Here is a 25,533-nt window from a genome sequence, read left to right on the forward strand (position 1 = left end):
TGGCCTCTTGCATTTGCCAGTCCTCGCTCTTGCCAAGACAGAAAGTCCCCAGTTCCCTGCTTCTTTATGCTCGTTCCCAGCCCGGCTTTGTGTGGTGAGGCAGTGACGTTGTTCACTGAGGGACAAATTTGAATTCTTTGATCTTACTATGCTAACTTCACATTTTCTGGGTAATTAAAAACAGACCAACATGCATGCACACATTAAAATACAGCAATATATTTGTAAGTATAATTGAGCTGTGATTAATTCATTGCATTTCATTACAAACCAATAAAATCCCATTAAAGGGCAATGAATGAATCCTGCCAGGAGCAGGCCCATATTCCCTCTGTTTTGTGTAATCTGTAGCCACACACAGTTTCACAAAGCATGGGCAAACACTACCAGGACAACGTGGCAATATTTCATATTTGTGTTGCAAATGTGAAAGTGACAGTGCAAGCTGTGAGAACATTCAGCATCGAAACATCAGCAGACCTTTCAGACCGTGTGTACACCCCTTCCTCCATGGAGGATAATGGCATTTCTTCTGTTCCCAAGACAAAGAGGATCTTGATTTTCTCTCCTTTCCTTCATAGCAGACACTGCAGGAACAGAGGGATATTATCTCCCTGCTGGAAAGAAAGCAGCATCTCAGATACGGATTAGCTCCGAATTATCCCTCTTGACAAATGGGTTGTGAAACCATCGCTCCGTCTCTTGGCAGTCCCAGCCCTGCCTTTGCCCAGGGTACCCTGAGCAGCTGCTGCCTTCTCGCTGCCACTGGCCACAGGGACACATTTCCCTTTGTCACCCCGTGCATTTCAGGGCTTTAATCCACCTGGAGCATGGACTGTACCTGCACCGAGCAGACACAGTCAAGGGGCTCTCTCTGCCACGTGTTACAGAGAGCTCAGTTAAACTCAGGAGCACCTGTCAGCTCTTCCACCCCAGCCACAAGCCATCTGCAAGGAGCTCTAGCTAAGGAGTTCTTCAGAAATACCCCTCCTGTGCTAAATATACTGATTCCTTGATGGCATCTTGCACCATTTGCTCCTGCCTCCAAATTTGTGCGGTAGTAGCATCCAGGTTTCCCCCTCTAACATGTGGGGAGGCAGGGAAAGGCACAAGGAAGGAAGAAAAATGTAATTTGAGTTTCTTTTATTGCCTTTCAGCATGATCGCTTTCTGGTTTCAAAGGAAATGTAACTGAAACCCAATGTGGTTTTGGAGTAAGGAAAATGTTAGATAAAAATTAGCATTTTAAATCAGGGAAATGATTTGTGAATTAAAATACTTGCTTCTTGTGGCTTTGCAGAATCACCTTCCCTTTGCCTTCAGGGTAGCCAGAACAATTTTCAGGCCAAACCAACATTTGAATTCCTGCTCTTCCCAAAGAAAACTGGTGGGTGGGTTTCTGTCTAGGAGCTAAAACAGAAGTTTGCCCTAGGGTTTGGCTGCAGTTCAGCTTGGGGAAGCCACCATTCCATCCATCCTGTTGGCTGCCACCCACAATGGGGATGTGGAGCTGGGCAGCAAACTCAGGGGTAGCTTTATACCTAAGTTGCTACAATACTGCTTTCCCACTGGTCATGGTACAAACACAGCCCATAGCAAACAGAAAATAGTATTTTCCTTTATGAAAACACTCTCTTTTCATAAGGAGTGATCCACTGCTTTAGATTAACAACGCTCAGCAGTATGCCAAGTTGGCTGGTCTGGCTACTACAGCCCCAAAGGAAACACAAGGAATATCCAACAAGAAAATATCCTGCAATAAGCTTAACATTGTGGTGTTTTTTCTCTTTAAAGTTGCTTGTCTTTGTGCTATAGCACAGCCAGCTAAGGGACAGGTTTCTGCTCTTTGGTTTGTTCAACAAATATGAGTAGCAGTGTTAGAGCTGGCAGCTGGAGCTAGAGATGCCAGGGTACCCCATCCCAAGCTGAGCAAGGAAGGGCTTCAAGATATGCCTGGTAAAAAAAAAAAAAAAGGGGGGGGAAAAAACCTTCTTCTCTCTCAGCTCTCACCTCCAGCTCCCTGTTATGCCTGTCCCTGTGTTGGTAACCTACAGCTTCCATAATGCATTAATGATGGCATTTGTTCCCATAAATTCAGATAAGTTTGAATAAATCCATTTTTCACTGAACTCCAAAAAAGGGAATTATTTTTACCATAATTTCCAAAGCAAAATAGTAATGTGGGATGGTTCTGAATTGTAAACTGGGGAAAATATGTTTGAAGAGTCCAGGCTGGGAGTGTGTTGGCTGCAGCCCATGTGCAGTGTTGGGCTGTCCTTGCTCGTGCCACCAGCTGAAGGGTCTGAGAAATTCCAGAAACTGCAAATCTAAGGCACAGGAGTGGGGCTGTGTCCTTTCCTGATGTGTTTCCCTGCACTATGTATGGTTTGAGGGCAGAATGGCTTTTGGCAAGCAGAGTGGCAATGCAAGAGGCAGCTCAGGCATGAGGAAGGGCCAGGGAGTTCCAGAGAAGTGTTGGAAGCCAGCAGCTGCTCCGGAGGTTCAGGCACCACGTTGGGTGCACCTTAGCAAGGCTGAATCCCATCCCCTGGCAGCACAGAGACCTGTGGCTCTGGTGCTCTGGAGACAGAGGTTTCCCATCTGATGTCTGCAGTGACCTGAGGTGATGTGAGAACACCTCAACCTGGCCTGAACCATTTTTTTAAAGGCCTCTGCACTTTACCATGATGAACCTGGATCATAAACAAAGAAAAGCCAGCAACACAACTTCCTATTCCTCAGTCAAGAACTGTGACAGAGTTTTCATTCACATCACCTTCCAGACCCTCAGGATCTCCTCATCATGATATTCTAAAAGTCAGTGATTAGCACAAGATATTTTTGGAGGCCAGGAAACATGGAGCAAGAAATTCCATAAAGGAATCCTTCACAAAAAAATTACCTATTACTATTTTCCTAAAACTATAGAATGATCTGGGTCAAAAGGGACCTTAAAAACCATCCTGGTTCTAACCCCCTGGCAGTTAGTCCATCTAAGGTATCCAGCTAACCCTGACCACTATGGATTTGCGGTTATATATTATTTATCCTCTAAAACCATTGGTCTCTAGGCATGTAAGGCATAGAGACCCCACTTAACACACTATAGGAGGTCTGAGACAAAATAACACCTGAACAACTTTGATCACTGGGTCAACTTCCTCTACAATTTTGCTGGATTATGGAAAAAATAAAGTTCATTTTGCCAATTATCTAATAATACAGATTTGACATTATGTATATTTATACACACACACATACAGGTAATATTTACAATCTAATGGCATTTCTATAATAATACATGCATGGTTTCTGTAACATTTAAATTTCATATACACACATATGTTTTCAAAGTGCATTAGCAGGACGCTTAGCATGGCATGTTGTCCCTCAGTGCAGAATTAGTATTTTCTACTTTCCCTCTTTGTTAATTCTTCCTTGCAAACCACAAGAAATCAGCTTCATCAGTAACTGATTTTGGCTGCTGTGCACCTATAAATGAGTAGCATTTATTTGCCACATTGCTGCTCTCACAATGTGGCCATGCAATTGCTCTCCTTTGTTTAAAGTTCTCCTCTAAAAGGTTCTCTGCAAGGGCTGTGTAGGAGGCTTTGCAGCAGGGAGGTTTGAAATCGTTTTTCTGAAAACTGTTTTGAAGAGCCTGTCCTTTCCAAGGTCTTGGCCAGCTGCACAGCTATTTTCTCTCTTCATTTTCTTTACTCCTGCAGCACTGAATAATAGCTGTTATTTAATATTTTAGATATAAAATATATAAGTGAATCTCTACCATATACTTCCTGCTTTAGCAGCCTTTACTGGGCACTGAGGCACTTCCAGAGATTCTCCTTTTGCTAGGATAGTACCTAGTCCCTTACAGAGCAGCCAATTTTGGGATCATTTTTATTGCAATTACACTTATGGTGCATTCCTTGTACTTCAAGTAGTCCCCCAGGTGTCAGTGGGAATCTCATATTTATGGAGAAGACTGACACCACCCATGTCAGGACCTTGTGTCCTGCTCATCAGTGACACCAAACAGCCTCACAAGGTCTTGCCAGGAGCACTGAGCAGATGGCATCAGCAAAGGCACCAGTCTCCCAGCAGAAAATTCCCTCCAGTTTTGATCACAGCCATCAAAAGGACAACCAAACCCACAGCACTGGTTATGCTGGGGCACAATAAATTTCACATCAAAACAGGGGCAGCCTTAAAGTTTTTGCACACATTGAGGTGTACATGAAAAATTGGATACTTTTCCTTACTTCAAGGGACTATGAACCATAAAGAATTTCTAGAAATATAAATTTCTTAGAATATTAAAAAGTTCAGACTGTGGAAAGAAGACATTTTCGAGAAACAGATTTTAGTTTTTGAAATAATTAGACTGAGCTGAGCAGATTTTTGGCATTATTTGTGAGCCAGTCATTGTTCAGCCTTTGTACTTAGAAGAGCAATTATGACTCCTTTGGAAACATCCTTAGTTGAACTCTTAAAATAATAAAAACACTCCCCCATAAGACCACATCAACATATGGTTTTCGTAATGACAGCACAAACAAATCACCCACTCATCAAACATTTAGGAAGAAGACAGGAACAAATAGAACAAACAAATTTTGTAAAGGTTACTTACTGGTCCTGATCAATCAGAATGGAAAAAAAAAAGCTGAACTGAATGCAGAAATTGCCTATGGGATATAGAATGCACATAAAATATGCAAAATATAAATAAGCAAAACCATAAAACAAACACTGCAAAACAAAGTTTATAGACAATGTGCTGTGAAGGTATGTTTCACAAATATTGAGCTGCTGATGCCCAGCTTTATCATTCCCTCACTAGTTTACTTTTTAACTTCAGTGATATGTCATGAGTAAGTAAGAAAAAGTACATCTACACTAGTGATTGTTATCCTTCCTGGTTTCACCACCTTCCTGGTAACTCCGGGGTGAGGCCCCTGTGGATCACAGAATCAGTGAGATTGGAAAAGACCTCTGAGATAATTGAGTCCAACCTTTGGCCCATCACCACCTTGGCATCCAGCCCAGAGCACCAACTGCCACATCCAGCTGTTTCTTGAACACCTGCAGGGATGGCGACTCCACCACCTCCCTGGGCAGCCCATTCCAACCCTTTCAGTGAAGAAATTCTTCCTGTTCCCCTGATGTGATCTCTGCTGCAGTTCCCTCTGGAGGGTGCTGTGAGTGGTGACCACATGAGTGTGAAGGATTCTGAGATTCATCGACCACTGTTCCTTTCTTGGTGCAGCTCTGTGGTCACGCTGATGAGTGAACGCCACCTCAGAGAGGCAGAGTCCCAAAGCACACCTGCCTAGGCCTCTGGAGCTTAATCCTAACAGAGAAAAGACCCTGGCAACAAAAGCATCCATGCGGCTTCTCATCATGGGGCAGCCCTGAAAGCACCCATGTCTTTAGAAATGGCAAAGTTGAGGTAAATGGACACAGAAAGGTTTTGAGCTGTGTGTGTCACTCCTGATCTTACCCCACATAACATATAGAAATGTCCACGCACAGAAGGACTCTCCTTCTCCTTTGGATCGGGATGTCCATCTCTCTGCTTCCTGCATCTTTTTCTGCAGGTGCTGGAGACTAAGAACTACTTCTCCATAACCTCCTCCTCTGCCAGGCAACCTCAGGTCAATCCTCCTGCATGACCTGTGCCTGTGCAGCTCATGTGTGGCTGAGCACTGGAAGCTGTCAGCAGTTGGCTGTCAGCAGCTGCCGGTGCAGCCTCCACACAACTCCCTGGAAAACACCAGGCAAGCCCTGGTGTGCAATAAAAAGGGAGCAAACAAGTTCCATGTTCAAAATGGGGCTTGCCATACAATGGTTTGGGTTGGAAGAGACCTTAAAGATCACCCAGTTCCAAACCACTGCCATAACCAAGGACACCTTCCACTAGGTTGCTCAGAGCTCCATCCAACCTAGCCTTGAACACTACCAGGGACAGGAAATCCACAACTTCTCTGGGCAACCTGTGCCAGGGCCTCACCGGCCTCACAGTAAAGAATTTCCTCTGCATATGTAACCCAAATTTTGTCTCTTTCAATCTGAACCCATTATTCCTTGTCCTATCACTACAGTTTCTAATGTTCCATCTGACAAATATCCAGAAAGAGCCCTCAGTATGAAACAATTTAAAAAATGAAGATGGGGAGATTCCTCTGAGAAGTCACTCCAGCTGCACTTAGGTCGTTTGGTTTTGCTTGCCCTCTTCTGAGTGAATCTGTGGTTTGTGACTACAAGAGCAGACTAGAGAACTCTACATGCTTGTTTAGATTCCAGCTGGACAGTGGACTAAGCAAATATCCTACACTTCTCCTCTTCCTCTGAGGAATTCTGGATGAGACTCAGTGAGAACACCATTCAAACACCAATGGCTGGATGGGAGCCATTGCTACCTCTCTGTCACTGTTGCTGCAGCCTGTGGGATTGGCCAGATGATGTCAGTGCCAGGAAATGTATGGCACAAAAGCTTGCCTGAATGTCTTGCTCATTGAGTTAATGACAGGAAGACAAACTAGATTTCCTCCTCTCATCCCTACCCATACCATTTTCAGGTTCAATCAGAGTCAGGATTGCTGCTTCCACAGATGTTTAACTCCAAACTATGTCCCAAACAGCTTCAGTAGATGGCACGGCCTCTGTCTTGCCATGCACCGAAAGCTCTGCAGAGTAGGATTTGGTCTTCTTTAGGAGGGTGCAGCTCTCACTCTGCAAAATTCATTATCAAGTCCTTGTAGAGACTGTAAGTGCTGAAGGTGGTCAGTGGCGATGAGTCACGGTGGGTACAATAATTCCACAGAAACAAATATTGGAGAAAACCAGGAGGACAAGGTGAATGTCATCTGTCTTTGAACTGTTTTATCAAGGGCAATGGCTGCTTTCAATTTTTGTCAAACTGCATTAGTATTTTATGAGAAATCAAGATTTGAGTATTTAAAACCTGGAAAAATTAACAGTGCTACTGGAAACAATGCTATGATGAAGTTATTTCATTATTATTGATATTTGAAAGGTAACTGAATGAGAGTCTGACCCTTTGGGCAATCTTTCAAGACAAGCTTTATAAAGAAATTATTTAAATTTTGTTTGGCGATTCCTCTGTAAAGTTAGAGAAAGTCTTGGTGATGAATTACAGTTACTGCACACAAATACAATAAGGAATGTCTCTGTAGCTTGTCAGGCTGTCTCCCCAGTTGCCAGGGGCCTCAATCTTTGCAGGAGAATTACCCTTGGAAACAAACCCAGTTCCCCTGATCTCGGGGTCACTAAAGCAAGCCAATCCTTTGCCCAGAGAGCTGTTATTCTGAGATCTCCATCTAGGAAGGGGATACAGCTGTGGGGAACAGGGCAGTTGGAGGCAGCCCTATACTCTGGGAGTCTCATGTTTGACTGTCTTGGCATGTTTTCAGTTATCTGGGGGAAATGTGTTTAGTTTTATTCCAGCCAAAACCAGGCAGCACGGAAGAAGAAGCTGTAGGAGGACTCTTCATAAGCTTGAGGTGACCTGAGAGCAGCCAGGTGTTTCAGTGAAGGCTACCTGTGACTGGCACAGCAGCATCTGATCAAAGGTTTTCCTTGCCAGCAGTGATGACTCACAGTACTTATCCTTTCTCTTTGTGTACTGTCTAGTGTTTACTCATTACAGTTCTGTATTGCTTTTTGTTCCTTGCAAGAAAATGAAAAACATTATTACCATGTTTCCCTTCAGTTTAGGATTTTTAACCTTTTTTTGGTGCAGGGCTTCACAAACAGAAAAATCTGAAATTCTTTGGGCTCTTCACCTCTTAGATGGTATTTCTGGAGGGTCTTCAACTATTTCAGCATGGATTCATCTGCCCTGCCTAGTTATTACCCTGTTACCCTTAACTTTTTAAAAGCCGTGCAAAGACGTTTCATTTTTCTTTTCATTGTTTATGTGCACTTATGCTCAGAAAATAGGAACATCTGTTAGCTGTGGAAGTGGTGTGTATGATTGATTCATCATCACAGCTCCTCTAAAATGTAATTCCTTACATTTGCTTGGCAAGACAGACTGCCAGACTATCAGTCTGTTCTCACTCTCTCTGTTGGTTTGTCCGAGTTCTTGAGTGACAGTAGTATGGAACTCCAGAATACCTACAGGATTTACCAAGGGAATTGGATATTTATCTATGAAGGAGAACTTGAAATCAAAATATATCATTACATTCATGATCACAGCTAAAAGCTGTTTAAAGAACTTCTCTAAAATAATGCAGTACTACAGTCAGCATACTTTTCTGAGATTTTATAATATGGACGGACATACAGAAAACAAAAGATTACCTCCAGATAGTTAAAGATCTTTTATGTTTTACTTACAAGAAAACAGCAAATTAAGAACACAGACTTGGCAGAACCCTTTCATTAAAAAAAAAAAAAAAAGTCACTTTGCATATGAGAAAAGTTTTAAACAAGAATGTAACAACAGAGAGACAGACAGACAGTCAGATTGAAGACAACCTTCCAGAGCCTTGCAAGACTTTCTAAGATTCAGTTCCCCTCGCTGCCCTTTATTTGCCTGGGCAATCACAAGAAGCCTCAAATTCAGCTGAACACTCCAGTTTTTATTAATCATTTTGACTGCACGAGATGAACCTTCCTGAGTTACTGGAGTCATCTCCTCCTGCATTCTGCTCCCTCCCGCTGCCTCCAGGGGAGATCCTAAAGGAATGATGAGCTCTGCTCTGCCCCAGGAGTGCTCTGCCACAAGCTCGGCTCCTCTCTGGCCGTGACCCCAGCATTTTTCCACAGGCAAGGCACACCGACCATCCCAACATACATGGGATTCACACAATAGCAGGTGGTCACGATCAGAGCTCTGTGCTGCAGCCCAAGCCTGGTAACTCATCAGAGCTGAGATCAAAGGATTAATGAATAATCAGCTTGCATTATTAACAATACAGTAAACAAAACGAACAGGAAAGCTCAACCTCCCCCTTAACTTTTTATTTTTATTTCCTTACTTTTCCAGGCTAGGGTCATGGGAATGTGTCTTGCTGCAGCCTGACCTGACACTAACCATCGGTTTTGTTTAATAAGTGAAATGCAGGTGCTGTGGTGCATCTTACCTGGGTGCTGTATTTGGTTGTTACCTGTTTAAACATCTTCCACAGCACACTAATCTTGGTTTTTCTTTTTGTTTCAGTTGAATTCCTCAGCAAGAGACTATTTAAACTCGTGTTAGTTAATGGAGACAACAGACATATCTTTCTCTGCACCTTTCTCCTCCACTTATACATGGATTGTGGTGGGAATTTATAACTTAAATCTCATTATAATAAATGAATTAAGATTTATGGTTGGACTTGATCATGTTAAAGCTCTTTTCCAGCCAAAATTTTCCTGTGATTCTAAGATAAAGGAGGCTGTTATCAAGTTAGAGTACTACAAAACTGAAAAGCAGAATTTAATGATGTTCACAAACAAGAAAAAATTCTCATAATTAAATTTTGTTAAACCTCACAACAAACATTTTACAAAGAAAAGTGACAAAGGAAGGTTGAAGACAAGCAATACAAGCAAGCCAACCAAAATCTCACATGAAGACACATGAAGACAAGGATCTGTATTTGTAATCATAATTACAGGAAGGATTATCTTCATTTTAACATCACAGAATCATGGAATATCCTGAGTTGGAAGGGACCCACAAGGATCATCAAAGTCCAGCTCCTGGCCCATCCAGAGGAATCCAACCATGTGCCTGAGAGCGTTGTTCAAATGCTCCTTGAGCTCTGTCAGGCTTGGAGCTGTGACCACAGCCCGGGGGAGCCTATTCCAGTGCCCAACCACTCTCTGGGTGAAAAATCTTTTCCTGATATCCAAACTAAAGCTCTCCTGATGCAACTTCATGACATTCCCACAGGTCCTGTCCCTGGTCACCACAGAGAAGAGATCAGTGCCTGCCCCTGCACTGCTCTTTGTTGGGAAGTCACGGAATTAACATTAACAGTTCAGGTTATTGCTCCACAACAGCGCTTGCCCAGGATCTTCATGGACTTAGAACCCAAATTCCTTCCCAGACATTTCTCTGCCATTTTCCAGCCAACAGAGCTTTGAATAACAGCACGTCCACTCAGGATTTTAAAAAGGAATCATCCATTCACTCCAATACCTTTATTGCCAGGTTATTCTGACTGCATTTAGTAGGTTAAGCCTGTGGAGAACATAAGTTTCACTCACAAGTAAGGCCTAGTGGAGATGGCTGGTAGTGTGTGTTGCCTTTAGTTTCTATAATTAATCATGCAAGATGGTAAAAAATTAAAGGATGTGTGTCCCAGTTTGGAATTCTGGTCAGCAGCACAAAGAAGATGCTAGGATTAGAGTCACACAGGCATTTGAAGATTGGGGGGCTCTCTTCTGCTTTTTGGGGTTTTTGGGGGTTTTGGGGTTTTTGGTTGCTTATTGAGGAGTTTTTTATTATTTGTAAGGTATGTGTGTGCCATGTATGTTCCATTGCAAGCTGTGACTGTGAACCTGCTTGTCACAGGTACAAGGACAGAGGGTGGCTGCACAGCCAGAACTTGTCGGCAGCACTTACAGAGCAAAGAGAACAATTTTTCTGTGCAGTCCTTCTGATGATACAGGAAAACATTTTGTTCCTGAAGAACCTTTAAGGGTGAAGCCAAAATGTGGCCTGAGTTTCCTTGGAAAATCTGTCAGAATCTGCCATGAATAGCTTGAAGGAGGCATCAGGGTGCAAGAGATTTGAATGGGCTTGGGGAATTTTATACATCACAGTGAGGCTGGCAAAAGCTCTCCCAGTTAGTCTCTGGAGCCTCGAGGTTCGCTGTCTCTGCACAGGGTATGGATTTTGCTGGAAGCAAGAACAATCCTGATGGCATTTTCTATGCAAGCATTGAGCCAATCCTCCAGGCAGTGCCTGCAGATCCCGGGCAGATGCCGGGCTCATTCACAGCACCAGGAGCAGGCTGGGCTGAGCCCCAGGACTGGGAGCACCACTGCATCCTACTGTGGTGTCCATCCAAATGGAACCCACTGGGAAAGGTCTTGTGTTGGGCAAGGAGTGCACCCTGATCCCAGAACAGAGATACCACAACCCAAAACCTGCCAAAAGGGCTTTCCCTGCGTCTTTCCTAAATTCCTTCCCTGCCACTCATCACACCACCCTGACTCGGCAAGAGGGGTGCAAAAGGCGGCAAACAGAAGTTGCATGTAGAACACAATGCAGCTTCTAATGTTAATCTTTTAAAAGTGCTAATTATGTAAATCTCCCTGTTCTGAAAGGAAATTAATATAATTGTTTGTACAGACACAGGGAAAGTCATCTGAGAAGTGCTGCTATTTTTTAACTGATCGTAGTTAAAAATAGGGAAGCCAATTATTAAGAATTCAAGCTACAAAAGGTACAAAAATAGCCAGGCTCACACAACCTGAGCAAAACTCTCTGGTCACCTCCCTTACCTTACTGGCATCTGACTGGGAAATGTCAAGAAGCACTTTTTTACTGATTGGGAAGTGAATACCAAACCCACCAATTTTATGCTTAAACAAGAAAACTCCCAAGATGCACAGTGTTTGTCAAAACAAATCATAAGAGACAAATCTGTGTTCCTTATAGAAATTTGTCTGCTGAAAATCTTAGAGAAAGCAATATATTACTAGTTCTGTCTGGCATGCTGTCACCTAATTATCACAATGGCAAATGTTTGTAATAAAAATAATTTAATAGTAAATAATAAATAATATATAATAATTTAATACTATAAATAATAATTAAATAATAAATAATAAAATAATTTAATAATAAGCAAACAACCACTTTATACACTAATTTCAAGTTTTATATGCTAATTTCAGTTTCAGAGTGGACTACAGAAGGACTTTCTTGTGGAAGATGTGTTCTCCCCTCTTTTGGTATGTCTGTAAAGCCTGGTGTAATTAAGGGGTTTAATTAAAATCCTAAATGCTTACTCCATAAAAATAGCTTTATGACATAGGAGAAAGTGGATTTTTTCCATTATAATTGCCTGTCTTGTGTACTGGCAGTGTAAGAGTCCAAGTGAGAAGCTGTAAACACTTTTAAATAATTTGTTTTCAATTTTATTATTTATAAATTATGTTCATTGGTGCTTTCTTCATTTATATTGTGATAACGCTCCTGAAGGTGCACTTACTGTGTCAGCCACCTCTATGTTATGGCTGCACACAATTAAAAAAAAAGTACTAAAATACAATTATGTGGCTTTTAGCCCATTGAAACCCCACCAATGCATTGAAGGAGGGAGCACACCAGGGCTCAAATTTAATTTTTTTCAATGTTTCACAGCTCACATTGGCTTTAACGTTTGTACTTTGAGGGGCCTTGTGTTTGGTTTTTTCTGGTTATTAATTTTTATGGGGCTCATGGCACGCAGCTGCTGTCCAGCCATGCCTGCAGCCACTGCTCTGGTCCTCACGCACAGCTGGAGATATTGGGAAGGTTGTGAGGTTCTTACCCCCATCACTGGCATCAATGAGCCCCTCACGGCACAGGCTCGAATATTGTGTGCGGTTTTGGGCACCACAATACAAGGAACACATTGAACTATTGGAGAGAACCCAAAAGAGGGCAACGAAGATGGTGAAGGGCCTTGAGGGGAAGCCGTGTGAGGAGCGGCTGAGGGCGCTTGGTCTGTTCGGCCTGGAGGAGACTGAGGGGAGACCTCAGTGCAGTCACAGCTTCCTTCTGAGGGGCAGAGGAGGGGCGGGCACCGATCTCTGCACTGTGGTGACAGTGACAGCACCCAAAGCCTGAAGTTGTGCCAGGGCAGGTTTAGGTTGGAAATTAGGAAAAGGTTCTTCCCCCAGAGGGTTGCTTGGGCAGTGGAACAGGCTCCCCGGGGCAGTGGTCACAGCATCAGCCTGGCAGAGCTCAAGAAGCGTTGGGATAACTCTCAGGCACATGGTATGGTAGGATTCTTGCGGTGTCCTGCGCAGGGCAGCCAGCTGGCTCCGCTGATCCTCGCGGGTCCCTTCCAGCTCGGGCTATCTCCCCATTGCCAAAGGCGCACCACGCGCCCCTTCCCCTCCGCTCCCCCGTCAGGGACACCCCCGGGAGGGGGGGGGGGCGGGAGGCGCATGCGCGGAGCGGCCGCGAGGGGGCGGCACCGCGGCGGGGCGGGGCGCGAGCGGCCGCTGGGGGCGCAGCGGGGAGGCCGCTCGCCGCCTCAGCACCGGCCAACATGGCGGCGCGGCGGCCCCGCTCCGCCTCAGGTCAGTGCTGGCCCCTTCCTGACGGGAGCGGGGAGGAGGCGGCGCGGCGGGCGCCCTTCCTCCTCTCGGGGGCGGCGGGCAGCCCCCTTCCGCTGTCCCGGGGGCGGGGAGGGATGGCCCGGGCTCTGCGCCTCCCCAGTCCGTTGCGTGTCCGTTGCGTCTCCCCCCTCCACCGCGCGGCCCGGCGCATCGGCCCCGGCACTCCTGGCATCACCCGGGCTAAAGCTCATTCCCGGGATTTAACCACCGAAACCCCTTCTAGCCAGGCCCGCGGACAGAATGAGTGCCGGCCGAGCCCTCGCGGGGCGCGGGGCCGCGCAGCCGGAGGTGCCGGGGGGATGCGGGACCGGAGCCAGGAGCCTCCAGCCCCCATGGCCGCCGCATCCCTCACCGCGCGGGGCTTTCAGGGCATCGCTGTGGCCTCGTCGTGCGGCGCCTTTCGGCACTGGCACAGTTCCATGTGCTTGGGGAATGTCCGGAACATCATTTGTCGCATGCAGGAGTGTTTTTCATCAGTAGAAAACGCTCTGGCAGCGTTATTTGCCACTGAACGTGTTATGCTTGTGTACACGAGTTTTGGTTTAAATAATAATAATTTAAGGGCGGAATGAATGTGACTGTTCATGACAATGTTTTAATATTCTCCATCTAAAGAAGTTAAACATGTTGTCCTCAGTACTGCAAAGAAAGAACATTCAATAACAACTTTTCAGCATTATGGATCTCACTATTTATTATTTAGTACTCAAGAACATGTGGTAATAAAAGGAAATAATGCACACCTATATATATGTACTTCTTGCAGTCTTTGAAGCTTTTACCCATACTGGTAGTACAAGTTAAAAAGCTGTCAAAATTCTAATAAAATGTTTATATCTACAGTCTTACTTTAATTCTGGGTAACAATTCTAGGTAATAACTTCTTCTGGAATGTCCCAACCATACTGAATTTAGATTTAACCTTAAATATATTTAAGCAAAGTGGACTTCAGTTCATGTGTGTATGTCACAGAATGTGATACCCTTTTAAAATATTTTTCTTTAAAAATCTAGACCCATCTCTTTCCTTTGATGTTTGAGTATACACAGTGTTGAGGATCTCTTAATTTGAAATCGTAGGATGCCTGTTTTTAAAAACATTGACAGGATTGTCCTGCAAACATGGAACTTAACTGAAGTCCCGGTGTCATCTGTTTCACTTGTTGTGGAAAAGGAACAGAAGTCACTTCCTGGCAAATGCTGATGCCTGGTCCTCTGAGGAGAGAACTGGGCCAGAAGTTGTTAATCTTTCCAAGTGTTGGTCTGTCCCTTTGGTTTTTGTTGGGTTTTTTTCTGTTTGTGGTGAATGAGCTAACTGGTAGTTTCATCTGATGCCTCTTGGTTCCTGTACTTGAACAGGTGGGGGATTCTTGTTCTTTGTAGTGCAGGCATGGATTTTATTGATTATACCACTGCTATAGCCTTCTACACCTTACCTTGGTGATGGCATAGAATCCCAAAATCCTTTGTTCTGGGAGCTGCTGGACCATAGCTTGTCCTCTACAATTTAAACCATTGGATTACGCAGTTAATGCCCAAACTGGGTCTGGGCTTTTCACGTAACTTGTTAATTTACACTATAACTGAGAAAGTAACATGCTTTAAAATTGCTTTTTCTATTTCAGACCACGACAGTGACGATGATTCCTACGAAGTGCTGGATTTAACAGAATATGCTCGACGTCACCATTGGTGGAACCGCTTGTTTGGCCGGAATTCAGGACCAATTGTAGAAAAATACTCTGTAGCCACACAGATTGTGATGGGAGGTGTGACTGGCTGGTGAGGGAGCTTCCCTTTCCATAACTGACCTAGACCTTTTACTTTGTTAGAAGATCCATTTCCAAGGATATTTGAAGCAGATAAATACATGTTTAATGGGATTTCCTTTAGCATTGATCAAGATTATTCATGTGTGAACAATTTTAGCTTGTTACTCTGACTCATCATTATGAAGTGCTTTTTAATAGTGGTGAAACATCAGTTATCCAAGGGAACTCATTCTAGTTACTGTGGAAAGGATTTGGGAAAATGTCAGAGCTCTAAAATGACAAGAAACAAATGGAAAATTACTGCATGTAGCTTTTACTTTGTATGGAAAAGCTTATTTCCTTACTAGTCTAGATTTAGAAACTTAGTTATATTATGGCTGAGACATATTTACAGGTAAAAGAAATGAAGGGAAGAAAAAAGGATGGCAAAATGTACTTTTAATTAAGAGCCCCATTTCCTGGAGACTGTTTTTACTTCTAAATTGAGCTGCAGCCATGTTGAGCAAATTCACTCTGATGTTAACTGATACGTAGCCTAGTTATACTAGAATAATTCATGGTGAAAGCTAGACAGTAAAGATGAGAAGTTAAACTGGAAAATGTGGTCACAGCCTGAGCAGCTGTGGCAAGATATTTGTTATTTGTCAGAGGCATTTGAATGGTATTTATCTATTCCAGTACACAGAAAAACTGTAAATTCATTGAAAAACACCATTATGGTAGCACAGTGACTTTTAGAGAGGGATTATGCAAGAATTAGAAGAAGAAATAAACTAAAAATTAAATTATTGTACCCAGGCTCAGTACAGCTTTGTGGAGTGGGTTTAGCTTTCAGTCAGAGTTTTTTATTTGCTTCTGTAGCCTCAAAATTATTTTAAAAAGTTATATGTGTACATGTAAACTCAGATGTTTCTAGGGAGTAGTTCATCTGGCATCCATAAAAACTGGCTTATTGAATGATCTGGAAAATGCACATTTCAGTATCTGTAGCTGCACATCTCTCTGGGTGCCTACTGATGTACATAAATAAGAATTCACTATTTATATGCAGGAGAAAAAAATTCCCCTCTGTGTGTGGGCCAGTGTTTAGACACACTGGAATTGCCCAGGGAAGTTGTGGAAGCATCAGCCTTGGAAGCTCGTGTCTGAGCCAGGGCTCTTGGCAGCCTGATCCAGCTTTGAGATTGGATTGGGCTCTGCAGCAGTTTTGGGAAGGTGACTGGCCCAGGTGACCTCCAGAGGCCCTTCCTGCCTTATCATTGTTCTGTAATATCAATATCTGTGCTGTTCTCCGTTTGATGAGGGAGGGTTTGGAGCCTGAGAACAAGGTAATTTTCTGGTTGCCTTGATCCATTAAAAATAGACTTAACACCATGTCCCAGCAGAGTGCCCTCAGTGAGTTTAACTCTTGTGATAGGGATGTGCTGCTTTTTACTGAGATCTTTAAGTTATGAGTTGTGGAGTTAATATAAATTATGGTAGAATGTATTTACATTCCACTTGGGAACAGCTATAGTAGCACTGTTGTGTAATTATGTTGTGCTTTATTAACATGCTACATTTAATAGCAGTAAGATCTAGGGATCTCAAGGTTACTTTAAAGGGGCCATCAGACAGCCAGGAGCAAGCAACCATTACTCACATTGTCTTGTTTTAAACATTGTTAATTGAATATTGCTTGCATTAAGTAGCCTTGATTTTTAAATTTATAAATATGAAATTATACATTTGCTTTTTAAATGAAATAATAGTAATAGTTGCAGTCAGGAATTGTGTAGCGTGGCATTGTTCAGCAGAAAACTTCATTAGACTGGGTTTTTTTTTGTTTTGTTCCCCTAAGGTGTGCGGGATTTTTGTTCCAGAAAGTCGGAAAGCTTGCAGCAACTGCAGTAGGTGGTGGCTTTCTTCTGCTTCAAGTATGTAGCATTTCATGCTTTATAAGTTGGCAAATGTTATTTACTAAACAATAGGAAAAGCACAGCTGTTGGGTAACATTTAATTAGGAAGGCTTCTTATCTACTTCAGCTTTTTAGTCTTATCAGTCAAAACCTTACATTTGAGCTAGAATATTGTGTACAAATGTACAAAGGAGACATTTCTAAAATCAGTGGTAAATCAGAATCTACTCTGTCCTGTGAAATAGTTTGTTGTAAGACAAGAGAACTTCTGTGCAGAAGCTGAGGTGCTGTGTGTGATTTGATGTTGCCAGGTGAGAGGAACTGCATGTGAACCTATGGTTAGGGAGAATTTAAAATGTGTTTGTTTTACAGTGGTTTGATAATTTTATCACAGCTTGAGGCTGCTTTGGCAGTTGCCTGGAAAGCTTGTTCTGGTCCCAGTATGAGCTGTGTTTTTCTGTTTTCTCCCCTTGCCATGTTTTATCTATTGAATCTCTAAAGCCTGGCTGAATTTTGACAGCTTCATTGCATTCCTCTCTCTGCTGGCTTTTGGGTTCAGAAGTTTTTAATTATGTTATCTGGCATGATCATTTGCATTCTTCATCAGATAACTGTGATTAGGGGAGGATATATTTCCAAAAACCCTTTGAATTAAATGAGACTTTAAGTGAAGGAGAATTTCATGTGTCCTTCTGTAAGATGCCAGGATTTTACTGGCATTTTTCATGGCTTAATACCTGTGAGCTTCTCATTTTTCCACAGATTGTTCTAGGGGATATAGATTGGTGCCTACTTAGGCTCAATGATACACAATTTCTTGAGAGGGGAGGTTAAAGATACATTATTTCTTTCCAGCATCACCCTGGAGGGTTTCTGAAAGGCATATCCTGCTTTTATTTCTTTTGATTGTAGTGGCTGGTGCAGCCAAGCACTGATCAGGAAGGGTGGGGTGATAACTGCTGCTGTGTAATACCTTGCAATGTTGCTGTTGTGTGAAGTACACATATTTTCTTCATAGTCATGGTCCCCACTGGTTTGGGGGCTAGTTTGGTTTTTTCCTCTTCCCATGTTTTTTATGCCGTTGGTCTTAATTCTTTTAGTTATAATTCTTTTATCAATATGACTGAAGAGCTGCCAGACAGAGGCACCCAGGATGGAGGCAGCAGATTGCTGCAGGTGCCTTCCTCAGTACTCCTGACTACAGGAAGCTGAAAGGTTAAAGCTGAGACCTGTAGACAAAGGAGAATGGAAATTGAATAAAACACATCACTTGTGCAGCATTTTTGCTTGTTGAGCTGTGAAGTTTGGGGAGCTTTGCTGTACATGCAATAGATCTGCCATGTGGTTGAGTGTCTGATTTCTTGGTTGATCTCATTTTCACTGAATCCAAAAAGGAGTGTTATCCAAGAGGAAATATGAGTTAAGTATTTTGATTGGATTGTCTGTATCTTAAATAAGATCAGATTCTTCTGAAATGAAATGAAGTAAATGCCTTAGTCTCTCTTTTAATTCAAAACATTTTGCATTTTAAGGCTGAGTCATAAATTCTATGGTGTAATTACATTTCTGTAGTCTTTAATTTTTTCATTTAAAGATCACACATCTTGATTCTATGAATACATGTTCAGTGCTTCCCCTGAGTGGGCAGAAGAGTATTTCAGCACATTACTAGAAAGTTCCTTTTTATCTGTAAATTTCTCTGAAGTTGCAGATTTCATTTCAACTGCTGATTGCAATATTGACATTATAATTACATGCTAGAACAAGAATAATAACTATAGAAGGCAAGATTCTTGGCTAAAGCCCATTCAGTGAAACATTTCAGTCTTAAAATTTAAAAAATACATTTTTTTCTTCAGTGGGTGATGACTTCATCTCAAGAAATGTCAAAGGAAACTGAAAGCAATACATTCTTCAGTGTCAGTTTGTACAGGAAGCAAAAAAGATTTTTCATGTTTTTGTAAGTGATATAGAACTTCAGTCTTAATACAGATTATCTGAAAACTAGTTAGAGAAAAAGAATAAAAATTACATTAAATTTGCACAGTTTTTCAAAATAATGATCTGTTATCACATCTTTGTGGTGAATATTTCCACACCTTAATTTGATTAATTCTTATTGCATTATTAACTATGCTTTTTTTGTGAATTAGATGTAGTTCTTCAAATATGCTGGTATAAGAGCAATATCCAGGCACTATATTAAGGAATATATAATGCATTTCTCATAACAAGTAAGGGATTTTCCTTGTGTAAGTTCTCATTTATACAGCTCAGTTTGCTAAAATCCTGAAAAGCAGGGAAGTACGAATTCATGTACTCTTGGTTCTACCGTAATGAATTGGTTAAAAACAAATGTTCTTAATGAGCACCTAATAGCTGTTTATTTTTAAAATCCTATATCCTCAAGATATAGGATTCACTGTCTTTTTGTTCTGCAGTGAGCATACAAATTACAGCTTTTTCTTTTCTGTGTTGTCTATTACTTAATAATGAAATTAGATGCTTATTCAGTTATTTGTGCTTTCACTTACACATTTTTCCTCATCCCATTAATATGCCATTGATGAATTAAATTGAATTCTTCATTAAATTATATTCTAATTTAGGAAAGGTAAATATGTGAAAGCAACACAAGAAACAAAATAAACTCTGAGATGTCCTTGGCTTTATCTTGTACAGGGGTTTGTTGCTAGTGCACCATGATGATCAAGGAATCATAGCATGGGTTGGGTTGGAAGAGACCTTAAGGACCATGGCATTCCAACCCAGTGTGGTATCCCAGTGACATTCCCAGGGAGAGACCAATCTGCTTCTGGGGCTGGGGGTTTGGTGAGGAAGAGTTGGATTCAATTTTATGCTGAATATCCCACAGTTGATGCGTGCACACTTAGAGGGAATATTCAGTGGAACAGCCAAAGCAAATGGGAGTTGGGACTTGGCCTGATAAAGAAGTGTCAAGTTTGTAGCAGGTTCTGACATGGAGGGACAGAGCGTCTGTGCCTCTGTAACCTGCAGTGCTGGCAGTGGGGACAATGGAGCTGTGCCTGCAGGTGGTGGTTGAGGGTACAGCCTCTGCAGTTCAACTCTTACACAGAGTGTTGTGTCACTTCTCAGTCCCTCCTTGTCAGTGTGTGTTGAGCTTAGACACTTGTCAGATCTGTTGTGGAAACTGGGGGTTGTTCCCTTCCTAAACAGCAGATAATACCTCAGAGTGCCTGCAGGTTCTGTGCCCTGCAGCTGAGCTCACCTGTGCCTACTGGCATTGCTGGGGCTCTTTTAGTGTGAGACATTTTGCCTTGAGGAAATTAAAACTCTTTTGTCCCATCTTGCTGTACAGATTTTTTGCTCCAAAACATTTTTCTGCTCATTATTCATGTTAATGTTTCACAATAACAAAGTACCTATGTGTCTGTCCAGTAGCACCCCCAAAATGAGATCTTGAAGATTCTCAGTTTTCCTTGATTAATGTCAAAAAAGATAACACATTTTTAGTGTTCCTGCACTGATGTATTTCTTCAATTGCCTTTTTGAAAAAATTCTCTTATTTTTTCAACACTTTTGAAAGGTCTTGAGTAAATAGTGAGCTATGAGATATATAGATAAGTATATAATATATCTATTATTCCATTTTCAGATATAGAGAGATTGCTGTATAATCCAAAATCCACTCCCCCATAGGTCTCTTTAGTAATATGTGCAATTAATATATATAGACCTATATGACTCCTTAATATATCCAAGTATGGATATATTACTTATATTACTTGTTATGTTACTTGGTTGTTGTAGGGCATGAGTTTAAAAAAACAGTAAATTTGAGAATTTGCATTTCTGTAAATTTACTGTTACAAGCAAGAAGATTTTTTTGGTACATTGGAGTCTAAAAATTGAAGTCTGTTTTTTCAGCATTTGAGTTCAGGGATATTATTTCTGCACTTATATATGAAATTATGTAATTAGTGGGGTTGCAGCCAAAGTAGATATGACACAGGTTCTGTCACTGCCAAAGTACAGGGTTTTTTTCTTCTCAGTTAAAAAATTTATATTCAAAACATTACCCTCTCTTCCTTATTTCATAAACACTCAATAAGTAGAATTTGGGATCTCTTATTTCAGGGCTACTAAGTTCAGGGAGAAAAGATGTCTGGTTTTGATACAAGTGTAAGCTCTGCAGTAGTTACAAACAGATCTTAATTAAAAACTTCTGCCTCATCTTTGTGCTCTCTGGATAACTGAGTTAATTAAAGTTGTCTTAATGAAATGTTTCTTCCAAGAGCCATTTGCATTTTACAAGCAAGCAGATACATTAGCATTTCTTACATTGTGTTGGACTGAGTAGCTCAGTCACATTTAATTTTCAGTTGTATGAGTGAGAAGGCACCAATTCAATGCTGGGGCCTTTTTGAAATTCTTGTGGTCATGTTAAATTCATAAAATAACAATTGCCACAATGTGCAGCTGTTTTTCTTTTCCTGATATGTCATCCACTGACTGGATGTGCAACCAGTACAGTTTTCAAACAGCTTTCCTGCTTTCATACTGTACAGACAGCCCTTAATGAGCTGTCCCTGCCTGGCACTAGTGCCCATGTGAATAAATGGTTTTGCAGTAGACAGGCAAAGTCAATTAATTTGTTATTAATTACATTTGGAGGCACGAAGTAAAAGGGAGTTTAAAATACAGTAATTTCATTTTGCATTTGTCCAGTGAATTGTTTTTTTTTTAATTATGCAAAGGTGGAAACTGAAGTTGACTTTTTTGCAGAGGTGAGCTTCTAGAAGTTTTGTTTAGAATTCAGACAAAATCTGTCTGACACTTAGTTTAATTTTATCTTTTTTCTGAATTATGAAATCTTCAGTTTGTGGTGAAATATGTTGCTTAGTTACTGTGGCAGTTGTAGTACAAGCTAGATGGTCTAATTTCAGTATTTGGTGGAAAAATCCATGTGAAAGTCAAACTTCAGAGCCTGTAAGTGATGTGAAACTAAACATAATAAATTGTATATTTAGGCTAAACCTAATAAATTGTATATTCAAATACCTATTCCACAGAAGTTCATTATCTGTGACTTATGTTTACCAATTTGCATTGAAGGCTGCTAGGTAAATTGGATGGATTTCCCACCCACATGTGACCTTAAGAAGTACCTGAAAAATCTCACACTTTACAAAGAGTTTTTGTATAACAGTCATTTGTATGTAAGTTTAGTGGTTTATAGCTATTTATTCTAACAGTTAAAATAAGCAGTAATCCTTAATTTTGATTTTTTCTCTTTTTTTCCCCCCAAATGATGAGTTGTTTAACTGTTTTCTATAACATGCACCAATTGGATATTAGTAACAGAAATAAGACAAAGGTTTGGGATGATGGTTAGACATGCTAAAAAATTTGGAAGTTTGTGTGTAAATTGGTATGAACCAGTCTCCTCAAGCATACTCATTTTTCTGATTTTACAGAACTTGTGCTGTTCTCAGGCTGTGTTATTTTTCTACTTAATGGTTTTGTTTTGTAAGAAGGGTGAGAATTCTCTTCTAATGAATGCTTTTTTTTTATTGTTGTTGGACAGTTTAAATTGGGTAGGATAAAACAAAGAGTTTTCAGTGTTTCTAATGATCATTTTGATTAGCCCCGGGTACCCCATCACAAATCAGAATTCTACAATTCTGAAAGAAGCTGAAACAAAAGAGTTTTTTCATTGTTGTCCTATGAATGTATTTTTCTTACAAGTAAAGTTACAATAAATGCTGAAGGAAAAACCTTGCAAAGCTTTTATAACTAAAAAACAGAGAACTGGTAAAATTAACAAGCGTCTACTGAACTTTGCCACTGCTTGTTCTAATTTGAGCTGCTGTCACTGAGGAAAAAGGTTGGAAGCAGAGAACCTGCTGAAATTGGAAGAATGTCTTTTCCTGTATCTGTAATAAGTAAAAATAAAAACGATTTTATAGGCACCAAGACAATGTATTTTGACTCGTGAAATGTGAATTGCAGCTGTACTAACTGCCTTTATTTCCCTAGATTGCTAGTCATAGTGGATATGTACAAGTTGACTGGAAAAGAGTTGAAAAAGATGTAAACAAAGCAAAAAAACAGTTAAAAAAGCGTGCAAATAAGGCAGCTCCCGAAATCAACACTCTAATTGAAGAGGTGAGTTGAACGTGATAAACTCTTTTTTACCAGTCAGGTTTTCTTACCTTCCACTACAGGTGATAATGAGTTGAAAATGCAGATGCAAAACTGGAACGCATCAAAAATAGTGTGGTTTATAATTTATTTAAAGTTATCAGATTATGCCGTCTTTTATTCATTCAGCTTTCTGGTTTGGTCACTGTTTAAAATTACACACAAATTTGTTCTTGGCAGGTGACAAAGCCAGTAAGGTCATGACATGGTAAAAGTTCAGGATGGTGTGGGTAAAACATGGTAACTGCAAAGACAAAACCCAAATCATCTTAGACTGCTGATAATAGAATTATTTGTCTGGACAAGAATGACTTTTTTTGCAGAAAAGCTGTAGCTACTTTGTAACAGGAGTTGTGATTTTATCTCACTTTTATACATTTTGGAGAATATCTGTCTGCAGAATCTGCCAGTTGCCTGCTATGTTGAAAAGAGGTAGTTGTGATACTGATCAGTGTCACTGGGGCTGTTTCACCCTGTCATTTGAAGACTTCCACTTAATCAATTTTGTGGTTGTTTGGGGTTTTTTAATGCCTGTTTTTACGTATTTTTCATGTTCCATACATGCAATCTAAGTTTCATTCTGAATAACTGAGAATCCTGACTGGGAATGTGCTGCAGACAGTGAAACAGCAGTGACACTGCTCTTCTGTAATTAATGAGTTTTGACATCTCAGGTTTAACCTGTATGGAGTTGCATATAGATTGATAAAAAATTACCTTAAATTTTAATGTGAATATGAACTGAAAGTTCAAGATTGAGCGTTTTCTTGCTGCTTCTGTACCCTAAATAGCTTAACCTCTCCTTCACTGCTGCCCTGTAGAAATGGGTGGAATAGGATGGGGTTTTTGGTTTTCCTTTGAGGTTTTTTTTTTCCTCTCAGATTACATGACTTTCTTGTAACTTTGTGTTAGTTGCCAGTCTGGAGTGTTTGAAGCAGATGATTTTTGAAATGGCAGATTTGATAAAAGGTGTTATACTCTGTGCTGCTACTTCATGAAATACTCTACACCCATGTCATCATACATAAGTGGATTTTATTTCTAGGATTAAGTTGTTAGGAAACTGGCTTATAATGGAGTGTATTTCTTTTCCAATGATCTTCCAAAAAGCAGTATTTTTTCTTTTAAAGAATTCTCATGTGATTGCAATTGAAGTCATGGTGGTGCTCGTGCTTTTTTTGATATGGTAGTTTGTAAAACATGTCTTATTTTAATCAAAACAAGAGTGGTATTGGCATGAAAATGCTGTAATAATTCCTCAGTATTTTGACTTTTTAAAGGTTCACTGTATTTTAAAAATATTGTTAAAGACAGCTGAGAGTCAGTTTGCATTACATCGGTGCCACCTATTTTTATATGGTTTTAGACACATCTCTTCCCACTGCACCCTCCTCCTCAAGTTTAGTGTTTTTGTTTCCAGGAAGTTGTGATAAGTATAAAATAATAATGTCAGACACAATTAACTTTATGAATATCACTTTTCTTCTCAGTCAACAGAATTTATCAAACAGAACATTGTGGTGTCCAGTGGCTTTGTCGGAGGCTTTTTGTTGGGGCTGGCGTCGTAAGAACCCAAACGTCTCTTCCAGATGGGATCCGTGTCGGCCAAGATCAGTTGTGACACTCTCTCTGCAAGCAGTGTGGGTCACTGGGCCTGCCAGAGCAAGACAAGAGGACTAGCTAGACAACTTGGGAGCTTTTACATTTCAGGCTTTTGCCTCTTGAAGCTTGGTAAAACTAGGATTTGCTGAAAAACTGTGCAGTGTGCTCATTATAGCGTTTCTGGGCAAAACTGGTTCATCCTCATCATGTCTCTTTTTATCTATGGCCTTTCAAGATCTAGCATTTTTTAAAATGTTATTCTTGGAATATAGCTATGTAACCATACTATAAGAATGAAAGCTCCATTTCTATGTTTTCAGTTAAATACTGTTTATTTAAAAAGTATTTTTCTTCATGCTGTAGTAGATAGTATCAATGACTACATACTGTATATGATATTGTGGTTTCAGCCTCCTGGCTGTCCATCTTCTTTGGAAGTCACTGCAATAATCTGTAATACCTTTTTACAGAGTATTAAATAACAAAGAATCATGAGCTTATTAAAGGTGAAAATTAACTTTGGCCTTTGTGTACATAAAAAATAAGGAAGTCCCTCAATTTTAGCCTGCAGGGACCTGGTGCCAGTGTTTGCCCAGACAGATTTTTAAGGTGCTTTTAGTGATTTGTTACCAAGTTATTCTAAAGAAGCTGATAATCCAAACAAACACTCAGTGCATTTTGCTGCATTTCAAACTTGTACCTTTCAGAAGTTCCTACCCAAGGAAGAGTTTTGCCCTGCCCACATTTCTCTGGTTTTTACTGTAGCAGCGGATG

The 25,533-nt window shown here is 40.9% G+C and overlaps 1 protein-coding gene across 1 annotated transcript; it reads left to right on the plus strand.

Moving 5' to 3' along the window:
- The first annotated feature begins 13,155 nt into the window (after positions 1-13,155).
- Positions 13,156-25,281, plus strand: FUNDC1 (FUN14 domain containing 1). Its single transcript, XM_053971367.1, has 5 exons — positions 13,156-13,262; positions 14,927-15,083; positions 16,914-16,989; positions 22,993-23,121; positions 24,648-25,281. Exons 1-5 carry the CDS (start codon positions 13,232-13,234, stop codon positions 24,723-24,725), a joined length of 471 nt encoding a protein of 156 aa, XP_053827342.1. The 5' UTR covers positions 13,156-13,231; the 3' UTR covers positions 24,726-25,281.
- The last annotated feature ends 252 nt before the right edge of the window (positions 25,282-25,533 follow it).

This window comes from Vidua macroura, chromosome 2 (genome assembly GCF_024509145.1).
Source record: "Vidua macroura isolate BioBank_ID:100142 chromosome 2, ASM2450914v1, whole genome shotgun sequence".
NCBI lineage: Eukaryota > Metazoa > Chordata > Aves > Passeriformes > Viduidae > Vidua > Vidua macroura.

What these genes read in the sequence shown, in the direction of transcription:
- FUNDC1 (XM_053971367.1), top strand. Translation starts at nt 13,232, where the DNA reads ATGGCGGCGCGGCGGCCCCGCTCCGCCTCAG. An exon ending in ATGGGAGGTGTGACTGGCTG is followed by an intron (nt 15,084 to 16,913) that starts GTGAGGGAGCTT and finishes TGTTCCCCTAAG; the next exon opens with GTGTGCGGGATTTTTGTTCC. An exon ending in GTGGCTTTCTTCTGCTTCAA is followed by an intron (nt 16,990 to 22,992) that starts GTATGTAGCATT and finishes TTATTTCCCTAG; the next exon opens with ATTGCTAGTCATAGTGGATA.